Source organism: Aplysia californica, unplaced genomic scaffold, assembly GCF_000002075.1.
Source record: "Aplysia californica isolate F4 #8 unplaced genomic scaffold, AplCal3.0 scaffold00512, whole genome shotgun sequence".
In the NCBI taxonomy this organism is placed as follows: Eukaryota; Metazoa; Mollusca; class Gastropoda; order Aplysiida; family Aplysiidae; genus Aplysia; species Aplysia californica.
This window is the reverse complement of record NW_004797782.1, coordinates 55,999-71,025: the sequence shown is the minus strand read 5'-3', so window position 1 is coordinate 71,025 and position 15,027 is coordinate 55,999. Positions and strand designations below refer to the sequence as shown.

At 41.3% G+C, this 15,027-nt stretch overlaps 1 protein-coding gene across 2 annotated transcripts in view; it reads left to right on the top strand.

Moving 5' to 3' along the window:
• The first annotated feature begins 670 nt into the window (after nt 1-670).
• LOC101846681 (beta carbonic anhydrase 1) overlaps nt 671-15,027 on the top strand; it is a 27,943-nt gene continuing 13,586 nt past the window's right edge. Inside the window, exons 1-3 of one of the 2 annotated variants that reach the window (XM_035971813.1) lie at nt 671-1,184; nt 9,945-10,096; nt 10,998-11,222. In XM_035971813.1, the coding sequence (XP_035827706.1) occupies nt 10,001-10,096; nt 10,998-11,222 (321 nt within the window). In that variant the 5' untranslated portion in view covers nt 671-1,184; nt 9,945-10,000. Of the gene's footprint in view, nt 1,278-9,944; nt 10,097-10,997; nt 11,223-15,027 lie in introns of both variants that reach the window. The other variant, XM_005106085.3, reaches the window with a different exon arrangement.

Genomic DNA, 15,027 nt, shown 5'->3' with positions numbered 1-15,027 from the left:
CCGTACTTAAATACGGCTAGCCACTTCGCTACTAAAACTAAAACTGAACTAAAAAACCTGGCCTTGACTACGTAGCCGCAAAGTCAAATTTATTGTCAACACATCAAATACTTTAAGTTCAAGGTTGTCTTGATACGGCACACCTCTTATTACTAAACTGCAAGTAGCTGTCTTGCATCATTGTTGTCCTTGGACCTAAGAATAACCCTACTTATAACCTTCTGGTTATTAAATGTTATTATCTTATCGTCGACCGATTTCTAGAATAGTTGCGACGTCGTGACGTGACTTGTGTTATTTGTAAAGCCGAGCTCTGTGAGACTTATTTATAATATTTGAGACTGGCCACTCTAACGTAATTCCAGTTCACTCTCCATGACGTGCACCATTTAAACCCAATTTGGAACCAAACTAAGGGAAAGGTTTTGAGCGCACTCGACCATAGCTCGAGAGACGTGTGTTTTGCATTTCATTTTGCTCGTCCAAGATGTGCATCAGAGCTCGAATTTTTTTCTTTTTTTTCTTTTTTCTTCCTTTCTTTTTGTTTTGTTTTCATTTTTCTTTTTTTATATAAGAGGAAAGAGCGGCGGCCATGACAGTGATCGATCTAATAATTCTGATAGATATAATATTATTATCTTTTATTTGTCGAAGTCAGTGAAACTGCGAAACTTTTTTGTGAAACAAAAATACAATAATAGTCTTGAACATTGCTTAGAACTGCTAAAACTACCACAAGGGTAGTCTCCCGACCGGATTTTACATCCATCCTCACCCTTGACCTTTGATTTGCACGACAAGAGCCATAGACATGTACTTTTAAATTGCAGACTGCCATGGCCGCTACAATTTGATTACTATGAAACTTCGTTGCAAAGCGTGCCTACCTTTGAGCCTCTATAATTTATAGCGCATAAATGTAGGGAAATTTACCGGACTCTCTACAGTCCAGTCTACTTGTCACCTTTATTCCCTATTGCTCTTCCAATTTGACTCATATTGAGTCAATCGGTGCACTCCAAAATGAACTGGGATTATACTAAAATATACATTCTAGGTAATACAAGTCTATGCCACAATCATTTAGTTGTATGTTGCGTCGCCCCGAGCGAGACTCGCCGAGCTGATAAGCCAGACACCAACAACTAGATATCTAGATCTAGATCTGGGAATAAAAGCCAAAGGTCCAAAGGCACAGGACAATAGATATCCTTCCTTACTTTGAGACTTTTAGAAAGTTATTCTGTTGTTGAATCAACGAAGGCGGTACGCACACGGTATGCACAAAATTGTCTGTGATTTTGCACTGGATTTCGACTTCGACAGTAACCTTGTGATGACTGAACAGGGAGTGGTGTGTTGCATTACATTGAATTGCGTAAAATTCAAAACGCTATTTAGCTATTAAATTATAAAGGAGGTTTCCAAAATAATGCAGAGTAAATCATAGATCTAGATTAGATCTAGGCCTAGATCTAGATAAGCGTGGGAAAAACGAAGTGTATACAGACCCGGTAACCGGGAACAAAGTCACAAAGTATACAGACCCGGTAGGGGAACTCTTTTGTGATTTCGGGAAGTTTCAGCCCCCAGACCCGGTAGAAATCTAGTGTGTGTGTGTGTGTGTGAGAGAGAGAGAGGGAGAGAGGGGGGGGGGGGGGTTGCTAGCAAAATGTGTATATGACATGGCCACCTCTATTCTCACCCGGAGTGAGAATAGTGCAGGCGAGTCTTGTGGCTATTCTCACCCGGTGCGCGTTCACCAAATTTTGCGTTCACCCTAAACTACAGAATTCTACACTGTGATAACAGAAAAATTGTAGAATTCTGTGCCGTGAACAAACGTTCCATTACAATTGTAGCCTACTAAAAGCGTACAATTTTGTCTGTGGGCAGTGGAGAGAGAGAGAAAGAGAGAGAGGAGTAGCGCGAGAATTTCTGGGCAAAACAAACTGGCGACCCGCGTAGTTCGGCTCGATTCGAAAAGTTAAATAGCCGTAGCATCTTTGTAGACAACCAAATTTATTTACTTTTGTGTTTTAACATAATTTTTAAACTTTGTTTTGGTCAATTTCATCGTCAACACCGATAGACAGTATTCAGAAAGAGACAGAGAGAGAGAGAAGAGGGGAGGAGTTGATCTTGCGAGAACTTCCGGGTGGGTGAGAATAGCCACTTTCATATGACATGCCCCAGTTGGCAGGAGGGAACGAGAGAAAGATAGAGTGGGAAATAGGTGGGGACAAAGAAAGACAGAAACAAACAAAGAAAAAGAGAAGGCGAGCGATACACAGAGGAGAAAGAAAGAGAGAGAGAGAGAGAGGACTGCTCGATTGAAATTATGACATTGTAACTTGTTCTTTTCTTCAAATTGTGATTCCTCCATCCAACTCCAGAACGGAGGAAAAACGATCGTTCATCGAAAAGACATCCGCAATCTTCATTTAGATCTAGGCTAGCTGCGAAACTAGATCAAACATTTAAGTCTGTCTGTCTAGATCTAGATCTAGACCATAGATCTAGAACCTAGGTCTACCCTGAGCCAAGAGGGCGCTGAAACTCTCCGAAATCACAAAAGAGTTCCTTTACCGGGTCTGTATACTTTGTGACTTTGTTCCTGGTTACCGGGTCTGTATACACTCCCTGGGAACAGTGGCGGTGGGTAGTGAAGGGCTCACGGGCTTGAGCCCCTACCCCCTCCCCAACCACCACCCCCAACTCTATCCCAAAGTAAATGAAAGTTTCTCCACAATGAAATAAATAAGCAGTTGAAACCGTTATGACCGTACGCAATGAACACAGAGCGATCAACCTGGCGGCTTGCTCGTTTATCCAATCACTGTTGTCCCCGCTTACAACTATAGTAACCCAGCAGCCAATCAAATGTCTTTAGGGCTCAGCAAAGATGAGCCCTTTTCCCACAGTCCGTCCTTAATGAAACTCTTCTTGTAAAAAGGTAAAAGACTGGGAAAAAATAACACTATACCGAGGGCTCACGCTCTCCTAGCCCTGACAATGGGGTGAAAGTTTACGACACACTTTCCCCTACTGACACAGATACCTATGCGCTCATTGGTTCTTTGTTGGGTGCGTTCAACTTTCTCGACTACACGGCCTAATCCAGCTCATAGAAGTATTATGTTTGAAGTGCTGTGTGTGCAAGTTTGTGTTTGTGCTGCTGAGATTTAACAGTTATAACTTTTTCATCACACGAAAACTAATTAGAGGAAATTTGGAGGTGAATCGGTTTCGTCCCCACCATCAACAAGAATTTAACTAAGAACAAAGAGATTGAAAACAAAGGCAACTCTTCTCGTTTGAATGGTTCTCAAACTGCCGTGGCTCACAGTGAGTATAGAAAAATCATCACTGTTTAATTTTTATTGCTTGCTATTTGGTGGTAAAAACTGGAAGAAACCTAAGCCCCACCCAGATCTATTACCTGAATTTTAGAACCAGGTAATCTAGCTGAAAATGAATGAGACCGATCAAAATACAATAACTATAACCGTAGGCTATTTGTATAATTTGTAGAGATGTAGATCTAGAATCTAGATCTCTAGCATCTGCGTTTATCGCAGCTGCCGTGTTTGGAATTTTTTGGTCAGCGAATTGCATTTGCATTTTTCCGACACTCCCCCCCCCCCCCGCAACCCCAAAAAAACCCAACCAAAAACCCCGAAGTGACTAGATATATTTCTCCGAACGTTATCGAGATTTTTTGGTTATTTGCGAGATTTAGGCGTCATCTTTCATTCTGCCATTCTGCGAGGACTGGTAAGAGAAGAAGCATTTTTTGCATCAAATTCAGTTTCTAGAGCTAGAGATTTTTAAATTTCTGAATACTTAGATACTTCAGTTATGGTTGGGGCAAGGTTCCCAGATTCTGAATACTTAGATACTTCAGTTATGGTTGGGGCAAGGTTCCCAGACTATATACTTCATTTGAAAATACTTTCAAAAGGTACTGAGAGAAAACAAGACCTTGGCAGTACGGAGTGTCTGCGTACACGGTAACCGAGCATGTAGCCTCAATATCTACGAACACAGTAACCGGCAACCGGACGGGTAGTCTCAGTGTCACGTACACGGTAACCGGGCAGTTTAGAACTCCAGGTTCAGTTTTTGTCATCCGGTGTTGCCTTCATCCCCACTGCTGCTCCCCCGATTGTACCTTTAAAAAAATCAATAATCCCCCCATTCCGGAGCTCTATACTTCGCAACGCAGAAACTTTGAATGAATTTTGGTGACCCCAACCGTTACTCACAATGTGATGCGCACGCACAGGTTCACTGACCAGTCACGATGGCGAGCCCGACAAGACGCTTGTATGACTTTCTTTTTTTCAGCAAGTGACAGCACAAGACTAATATTGATTTATTTTCCTTCCGGTTACTGTGTACATAGATACTGAGACTAGGTGCCCAGTTACCGTGTACGTAGATACTGAGACTAGGTGAGACTAAGTGCCCGGTTACTGTGTACGTAGATACTGAGACTAGGTGAGACTAAGTGCCTGGTTACCGTGTACGTAGATACTGAGACTAGGTGCCCGGTTACCGTATACGAAAAGACACTCCATTGGCAGTAACCTATTTTGCATAGTCATCCAGCAAAAAATAAAGTAATAAAATCCTTTATGTAAAGAAAAAAAAATCTCTCCCTTATCAGTTTTTTGATAAACCCCCTGGGATTTGACTCCTTTTTTTATGACGTAATTTTTTATGATCAATATTGGGTAGCTCTAGATCTAGATCTAGATAACAATTGTTTTTTTGACATTTTTTGCACAAAAGTAGATCTAGATCTATTCTTGTTCATCTCTCACACAGCGGTTATAGAGCGCCCATTTAGTTTCGGCTGGCGCGAGGCAAGCAAGCCCGCGCTTCCCCAGGTCACGGGGTCATTTACCTGCGCCGCCGGGGATTTCCCTAATCAGCCGAACACCGGCAGCGCTCTTGTATTTTTTGCAAAGTTTACCAGCACAGTGAGCCAAAGCTAATGTAAGATGAATATTTTAATAAAGACCACGTAAATATTCAACATATTAAGGAAGAAAATGAAGAAATCGGAAGAACATGGTACATTACACTTAAAAGCTGTGAAGTTCTCAAAAAGGGGACTTAATTTGATAAATGTGTCATGGGTAATCAATTATAAACATCGATTTAAATATGATTGCCCCCAACGAATTCAATCAAATTTGCACACAGGACTGTGAACATAATGAAATTTGTACTGACAAAGGGGCATATGCACGAAGTTTCTGGATCCGTAATTATTCAGGTTTGAAGTTGATTTTTGCAATACTCTTGCTTTGCGACCTTGTTTTTTCATAGCGATATCCACGATACATGTAACTACAGGACAGATCTTTTCTTGCCGATACACTTATGAAAACACAACCTAAACACAAAATACAAAAAGAACACAATATTGCTGGACTGGAGGAATTATCTCATTTTTCCGCTGTAAGCTTTCGTCTTTTGATGGGTGGTGCACATGACAGAGTAGCTCAGGGTGGGTTTGGACGTGTTGTGACTGCATGATTGTTTTGACGTGTTTTTCTTTGTCTGTTAGGCCACGGTTGCATGAATGAGCTCACCCCCTTGCTCACAATGGAAGGCCATTCCAAACCCACATTTTTGTATCCAAGGAACGCAGTGTTTCTCAAGGATGTGTTGTTTGGGGATGACCTTTTCTTTTGATCGATTTTGATTGAGTAGCACGTGTTTTACGGCACTATCGACTCAAGACCTTTTATTTGCCAAATATGTTTCTGTATAAAGACATATATCGTGTGATGCATGACTGAATATGTGGTATTCTCTCTAAAGTGATTGGCTTTCCATGTGCAATTACTGTGTGGATATCTTTGAAGGTGTCTTTTACGTGAACAAATTTCTCTCTCAGAACAATTAATGCGGTGTCTATTATGCTTTGATTTCGTGTACATGCAACTGTTCCTTTTGCTAAAAATGATGCTAGCTGTCTGTACACATGGGCTGTGATGTATTTATGGCAGTGGCTTCATATAAATGAACGGCTGTGGTAGGCCTGTGGTGTGATGTTGTGTTGTTTGAGGATGTTATCAAATTCAGAGCAGGCAGGACTTGACCTTGGAATAAGCTCCTCAAACTCTAACTCTGACAGCTGATCATGTACACTAGAACCCTTCCTCTCAAATCTTTCTGCTTCTCGTGGATTATCCGACAAAATCTGACAGCCCTGTAACAATTGAATGTCCTCCTCGTTTTTTTCCAGCCCTCTTTCATTTTTTTGCCGTAGATATGCACATTTTGCCCTATTCCAGGCGTGCAATTCTCCATAGATTGATGGACCAGCTGTACATCTATATCATGTGCCAGCTGTACATCTATATCATGGACCAGCTGTGCATCTATATCATGTGCAGCCTCCTCAAGAAGGTGATGATGTTTGAGCACAATGCCCACCATGTGACCATGTTGAGTGTGGCACTCCATGACAAATATATTGTTTAAAATGACAACGAAATTCAGATGTAGTAGAGGCAAGAAAACTAAAAACAGCAAGGATGAATGTTCAGAGTGGTGGGTTGGTATTTTTAAAAAATCACAGAAAATCATAGAATAACTTCGTGCATTTGAAACTTGCACATGTAAATGAAAATTGTCACCACAGTTGATACATGAATTTCTGTTTAAATCGTTGGGGGCCGGATTGAAATATCTAAATCCAAACTGAAAAAGTTCTAAACATTGAAGATGCCAGTTTGAAAATCACAGACTTACTTAAATCCCTTGTAAAACTGATATAATCGGACTTACAAGAAAACAAGTTATACCGGCCTACAGGTCAAACATAGCACGTTACAATGAAATCTCAATCGGCCTTGTAGCATTTATAGTTTCACTAGAGTTAGGAGGCTTTCAATTCGCACTAAAACGCCATATTTACTACTGCCCCGGCACAGGAGGAGTGGCGCTGCGGTCACCCCAATTAACCCCTCTGACAAGTGATTTATGACTACGCGCTGGGCTGTCGGGCGGGGCGGGCAGGGTGGTGAGGATGGTCGGGGAGGAACCGGGGAAGGAAAACTAAGTGAGCGGTCTGGACGGTATTTTATCCGCTGTGCTCATTATAATCATTATAATCATTTGAACTTTAACCAGGCCTAAATTGGTAAAAGGAACATTTGGATCATAACATGCGATACTGAAATTTTAAAATTTTAATTTTTACAAAATCTCGAATAAAGGACAAGATGCGTTCACAAACAATACAAAACCCACGTATCTTATACAGAATTATTCAGAATTGCATTTGCAATAAAACTGCATGTGTCTTGAGTGGTACTTTTTGTGTAATTTTACTGACATTTAGTGATCTTGGGGAAAACAAATATTTTGACAATTTTTATCTAGCACTGAAAAATATTGATTTCTCAATTACAGAGCAATGGCAATTTGAGTCCATTTTACTAATATAGTATCAATATCTCATTTCTTTAGTAAACAAAATAATGATACATTTTGTTTTGCAAAAGTACTATGACTGGTATCTGGGGTATAATTTGGGCATCATGATTAAACAAAGTCGCAGAAACTTTGAAATTGTGTTTCAAAACTGAATCAAAAGTTAGGACATTTGGTGGAAACGCTTGACCTGGAAGTCAATGTTATTATATTATAACCTTTATTTTAACATGGTTCTATGTGGATTGGAATAAAATTTAAGCTAGAATTATAGGTCGGTTCTCGAGCCGTCGAGGGCGGCTTGCCGTAGTGAAGTCACTTTCGCCACACTGCTGCCTGCGGCTCCGTGTAGCAAATGAGTTAAATATATTATAACTGTTAAGTTCAACGTTGTTTGTTGGTCTTTGTTGGTTTCCTTTGCATTCAACAGTGATATCACTTTGAAGGTCTTTCACATATGGAAGTGGATATTTATACAGCAGGCCGTCGAAAAATCGGACGGGATAATTCCACAGCACATAAATTCAGCCAATCAGAACATCCGGACTATTTATAATTAAGCCTATATTCTCTTTTCCATAAGTAACGCATTATTATAGATACAATTTAAGATACCTGTATGTTTAGAACAATGTTTATCCTTTGCTATCATTTTGTGCATTATGGACAGTGATGAAATGTTTTGTGTGATTGTAACGAGAGTGAGAGATGCACAATTTATTTTGTGCAAGCAAAATAGAGAGAAGACTTTTTTTTTCCAACAGTAGGGTGCCCATTTGTGGATGGGATCGGGTTGGGTCGGGTAGGTATGATCACCCGACTCGTCGCCTGGAAAACAAACACAATTCTTGCATTGATACACTTCAAGCAGAGCCTATGCCGTCGAAATATCAATTCGATCTTTAGACTCAAGACGGCATACCGTATAGGTATCACTTCCGATGTTCAGACAGCATGCCGTGGAAATATCAACTAGGATTTTCAGACGGCATGCAGTCGAAATATCGCTACCCTTCACACATATATACAGTCAAAATTTTCCAAGAAGACCATCCAATGTGGAGGAGAAGAGTGGACGTCTTAGACAGTGTCATTAATCATTACCTTAGAATGCCAGGAGAAAATGGCAAGTACAGTCAAACCTGTGTAAGACGGCCACCCATTGTCAAGGAGAAAAGTGGCCGTATAAGACAGGTGGCCGTCTTAGGCAGGACTGATCAAGATGAAGAAAACAAACCATTCCCATCTGAGGTCCCAACCGAAAGTGGCCGCATTGTTGTTTTTGTTGTTGATGTTGTTGGTTTGTATTTTGTTTGTACTTTTTCTTGTTGTTGCTGATTTTGCGCAAGGGTGATAGTAAAACGAACTGAATTAGATGAGGAAGACCGCGTGCCATGTTAAAACAAACACATGGGTCGCCACCACTCGGAGAACGAGCGATACTTCTTTCGCAAGTTCATGTTGACGTCCATTGTTACTTTGTTACAGACTGGGTAAACATTGACCACTCATCTCACTTACGATTTGTGTATGAGTTCTGGGCTGGGCTAATGGGTTATGAGGGATCACACTCTTACCTCACCAGCAGCTGAAAATTGGTACCTATTGGTCAACAGTAGGAGGGGCCTACGTAACATGATCGGTTGGAGGGACTACCTAACAACACCGACAGGTGATTAAATTATGCCGGCTCGCCCACAACGCCAGGCACAATTTATGACAAAACGTAATGGAGTCACCAAGGAGGCCGTCTAAGACAGGTGTTATTGCTTAGTGTGATAGGGGTTGTGTGTTAAAATATGGTGGCCGCGGCTGCGTTGGACAGATGCCTGTTTTACACAGTTAAATTATATAGAAAAAACGCAAGGGGGGAAATGGAAAGTGGCCGTTTGTACAGGTGGCCATCTTATAGAGGTGGCCGTCAGGGCAGGTTTGACTGTAGTTGTTTGTACAGTAGATCGACGTGGTCGTTACAGCTGATTTGACTGTGTAGGCCTACCGAGTTGCGTTGGATTTGAAAGGTCTATAGATAATCAAAACATCAGAACATCAGGAAGAGACAAGTAATTTAATTAAGATTTTTGGCCACATGAAATTTAAAACAGATGGACTTTTGAAATTGCGTCTCCTGCCATCCAACACTCAAACATCACCACTTCTGTTTTTATGTTGTTGGCAAGTTGTTCAAATGTTCTAAGCCCAGAAAACAAAATTTTTCAGGAAAGAAAAAACAGTTTCACCGATCTTATAAGATTATAATATAATAATATATTGTATCTTTTCTTGCTTTTATCAGTGTGCATTTAAAATTTGAGTTTCAACAAAATATTTCTTGAGCTCATGCAATTGGTACCAAAGTCAGCAATAATAAATTTTTTTAAAAATTGGGGGTTTAAGACGTCTGAGCACCTGACTGACGATATGATTGTTTCTGTCTGTTTATTAAAATGCTAACTGATCTTTTTATTTTCTCATTTCATCTGCAGGCTTTTGGCATTCCATTTTCTTATTATAAAAGCAAGTGCGAGCTCAGACTTTGACAATGGAGAAGATGTTGAGAAATATTCTCAAGTATAATGGAGCAGGAAAAGCGAAATTCCTGGCTGATATGGACAATCTAGCCTCAAATATCATAAAGGTATGGTGACAAGGGGAACATTTATAATAATTTATTATTGCTCTATGCCATTTAGAACCATTGTTACCCCAGCAGACTTCAGAACACTCAGAAACATTCACAGCTTCCTTGGAAGCATACAGTGGAAGCTGCACATTGCACCCCTCAAACATTAACAGACTGACAAGATCTTTTGCTGTCTATGGCCACATACCCATCTCTACCAGGGTCAGAAAAAGACATTTCATTTAAAGAGCCCTTCCCAAGGACATGTCTGGCCCCTGACAGGAGTTGAACCCACGACCTTATGGTTGCGAGTCTTGAGAGTCTAACAGCTAGGCGACTGATGCTACTTAAAGGCTTGAAGGTGAAGTTCCTGTACAGTATAGACAACTGGAGTGTCGTTGTGGTGAAATCAGGCACTCGTCAGAATAATGTGTTATAAGAAATCATCATTTTTTTCACCCAATGGGCAATATTTATGCTCAGCACCTTGAATATCCATTTAGAAACACATTTTAAAGTGGATTTTTATTGAAATACATGGGACATCATGATCATCAATGTCAACTCCAAACCTGATACTTGACCTGAAGAATAAAGAAGACCTAGGTAATGTTATATCTTTTCTTGCTTTATTTTAACATTTAGAATTTGAGTAAGGACAAAATATTTCTCGAGCACATGCAACCGGTACAATTGATTAAGAACATGTGCAATAATAATGAAGTGAAAACAATATGGGCTAGGTATATCAACAGACGGTCGACAATGCATGTTCTACACACATATATTGTGAGACTCTTTCAAGAGAGAGAAAAAAACTGTTTTAATCTTTTAAAGAATGCACCTATATTATAATGTACCTTTTCTTGCTATAACAGCATTTAAAATTTGATTTGCTTAATGTTTTCGTTCACAGCCCACGACCGTTTTCTTCTCCTGCATCGACTCTCGAGTGCTGGCAGCAAACTTCACCCGCCCGGACAGTGGAGAAACCTTCTTCGTGCAAAATGCCGGGAACATGGTACCCCACTTCCAGTCCATCGTCAGCGGCCAGATGAGCACAGAGGGGGCGGCTTTGGAGCTCGGGTGTCTCAGTAAAGGAATTCGCAGTGTCGTTGTGTGTGGCCATTCTGATTGCAAGGTATGTCAGTTAGTCATTTTTGCTTTTAGATTTAGATTATTATTGACATTTAGGTTGTATCGACTGTTTAGTGTAAGACTTCATCAAATACCGCTTTACAAAATAGTGTAGTATAAGATTCCATCATATGCAACTTTTCAAAATGATGTATGACAGAGCTTTTACATGAAGCAGTCAATATATAGAAGTTTTAGGTCAGAACTGAATGTACTGTTTATGTGTTACTATTGTATTTAAGAGCTCTCAGAGGCTGTGTTTTTTTATTGGGGATTGAGTGCGATATATATTGTTGCCGTCCTGCACCAACCCTGTAAGCGACAACATTTTCAAAATCCACTTTTTTTGCTTGTATGATTCTGTATAACATTCAGTATGTCCCAGTCAAACAATATTTGACACAGGTAAAAAATAAGCACATTAAAACACAAATGAAAAAAAACCCTATCTCCAACTGCGTGAAAGCCGTCAGGCAAAAAACCTGTAGACACCAGCGAGGCACATAATTGCTTTGTGCCCGGTGGCCCAGCGCGATCAGGCGTCGCGCCGTGTCGCTTGTTGGGTAATATAAGTGGGCCTAACAATAGTGTCATGCCCGACGGTCCATCTTACGCAACGGTTTCGCAACTGTGCTGCTTGCGTTGAGTCCCTTTTTTTGCATAGTGGGTCGAGAACAAAGAAGGTACTTTTCACTGGAAAGCCCAGAACATTGCCCAAGATGAAGGAACAGATTAAGTACCAGTAAGGTGTTTCACACTTCAAGCAGAAGATCAACAAACAGTCAAATTAAAATGCCATACCCCATTAAACATCGGAAGGTCAATGTCCTTGTATGGAAAAAGCCTTCCTTCACTTTTTCCTAAGTACCAATAATGTTTTTCACACTTCCAGCTGAACTGCAGCCTCTTTCCCTAACTGCAACAAAGTAAATATTGATAAAATGCAAAGAGCAGCAAATCAAACATGCCATACCGCATTAAATCTATATTCATATTTGGACATGGAAAACAGCTTTAATGCCCGCGTACACTAATCACAGGTTAACACTTAAACGTGTTAGAATTCCAAATCTGAAAAATGTGCTCATCCTCAAGACAAGAATTCTTCCCCCAAAATATTGCCACTTAATGAAGTATCAGAAAGTTCCATCGAAGACAAAGTGGACAATGTTTTCTTGAACAATACCTCAGAATAAGATATTTCTGTGTCATGCTTTGACACGTAGGATTTTTCACTGGATACTTGTTCAACACCACGCAGAAATTCGTCGGCGACCACATTTGACCAACCTGAACCAACTTCAATCACTCTTGGAGAGCTTCAGGGGCGGGCTTCTTGTCCTGCCCTTTCAGTCCCAACGAGTTCTCTGGATGTTACGTTGCAGTCTGACGTTACTGTAGTTTCAGTTGATCTTATTGTTGTCACAGCTGATGTGACTCCAGCTCCAGTTGTTGCCAGTATCAACACAACTGACATCCCCTCAGCAACATCTACCGACACAATCGACGTTCCCTCAGCAACATCTACCGACACAATAGACGTTCCCTCAGCAACATCTACCGACACAGTCAACGTTCCCTCAGCAACATCTACCGACACAATAGACATTCCCTCAGCAACATCTACCGACACAATAGACGTTCCCTCAGCAACATCTACCGACACAGTCGACGTTCCCTCAGCAACATTTACCGACACAGTCGACGTTCCTTCAGGAACATCTACCGACACAGTCGACGTTCCCTCAGCAACATCTACTGACACAGTCGACGTTCTTTCAGCAACATCTACTGACACAGTCGACGCCCTTCTAGCATCAGATGCTGGCCCTATGGACTCAGTCAACGACCTCCCGGTATCAGTTGCTAGCACAGGCAGCGGGGTGCTAACAACAATCTCCTGCCTACCCGTGCCACCTGCAGAAGCTGTCCCCGCAGATGAAGAATTCTCTACCCTGACTCAAAAACCAGAGAAATAAGGTTTTGAAAATTGGCAGAGAAACAAACGGAAATTTCTCAGGGAGTCGGGGCAAAGCTATGTCTCTGCCAAGGGCGCCCAAAGACCAGTACGTCAACTTCTGGAACTTTGCAACCACACCTGCAAAGGGATGGAGTGCAATTCTCTTTCAGGCGAAGACAGAGCAAAGATCTTTGGCTGTGTGTGGTCACTATCATGGGAGAGTAAAAAAGCGTACTTCAAAGGTCTAGTTGACAAGGTTGATGTGAAGAGGAAGCGGGCAACTTCGGAAGTATCAAAAAGATCCTGCTCATATCAATATTTCTTGAAGAAAGGTGGAGTAAGAGTTCATTAGAATGATTAGAAATTCCACTGATTCCGTGCAGTCAGATTCAGAAAGCCCTGCCAAATGCAGTGTTAAATCTCTTGTTCGAAGTGATGAAAAAGTGTTCCTGGTGAATGAATTCTTTGGATTATTACCGAAACTCCCATCTCACTATTGTCATAAAACCTCTGCAAAGCTTTATCTGGAGCCTCACTTTTGTTCTCTGGCCGATTTACACCGGGAGTACTTGAAAAAGTGTGAAGAACTGGGCTGCAAGGGCTTGGGACTAACGGTGTTCAAAGAGGAGTTTCACAAAAATTATTTGGAGTTACATCATCCCCGATAGGACTTATGTGTGTCCCACAGCGTTGGAAACATGGACAAAGAGACATGGAAACAGCACATGAGACTGAAGGAAAGAGCCTTTGCTGAGAAGGAGATGAACAAGAAATTGTCTCTTGAAGGTTCAGCTACCATCTGTATGGACTTGGAATCTGTGCTTCTTGCTCCCTCTCTTCAAGCATCTGCCGTCCACTATAAAACAAAACTCACAGTACACAACTTCACAGTCTACGATCTAGTCTCCAAGGACGTGCTGTGTTACATGTGGCATGAGGGAGAAGATGGGCTCACTTCAAATGAATTTGCATCGTGTGTGGTAGATTACCTAAATGCTAAAACTGAAGTGGACAAGATAATCATTTTTAGTGATGGATGCATATATCAAAACAAAAACGTTGTACTTGCCAACACTATTAGTGACTTTTGCGCTCGCACAGGTAAGACAGTGGAGCATAAATATTTTGTCAAGGGACACATGCACATGGAAGTGGATTCCTGCCACAGTCTTATTGAGAGAGCAGCAAAAGGTGTTCTGGTGTACCTGCCGGCGGACTACATTGGCATCATGGGTAGAGCCAGGCGCAACCCCAGACCCTTTGAGGTCAAGTACCTTGATCACACATTTTTTAAGGATTGTTCCAAACTCGGACCATACAAAAGTGTGAGGCCAGGTCGTGGGAAAGGTGACCCACATGTGGTGGACATTCGTTGTCTTAGGTATACGCCTGATCGGAACATATCCTTTAAGTTGACATTTGATGAGGACTGGAAGGATATTCCTTGGGGAAGAGGGCATGGAGAGGTAGCCGCTGAAAAACCAGAACCTCTTTACACAGAGACCTTGAAGATCACAGACGTGAAATTGAAACACCTCCAGGAACTAAAAGCCGTTATCCCTAAAGACCACCGTGCATTCTACGATCATCTTCGGCACTAAATATATTATGGATAATATGTGAATTTTAAATATTCATTTCATCTGCAGCTGAGAGGAACAGAGGGTGAGAGAGAGGAAGAGAGAGTGAATGAAATGATAAAAGATGATACAGAGAGAGAGAGAGAGGGGGGAGAGAGACAGAGAGAGAGAGAGAGACAGAGAGAGATGGAGAGAGAGACGGAGAGACAGAGAGAGATGGAGAGACAGACAGCGAGAGAGAGAGAGAGAGAGAGAGAGAGAGAGAGAGA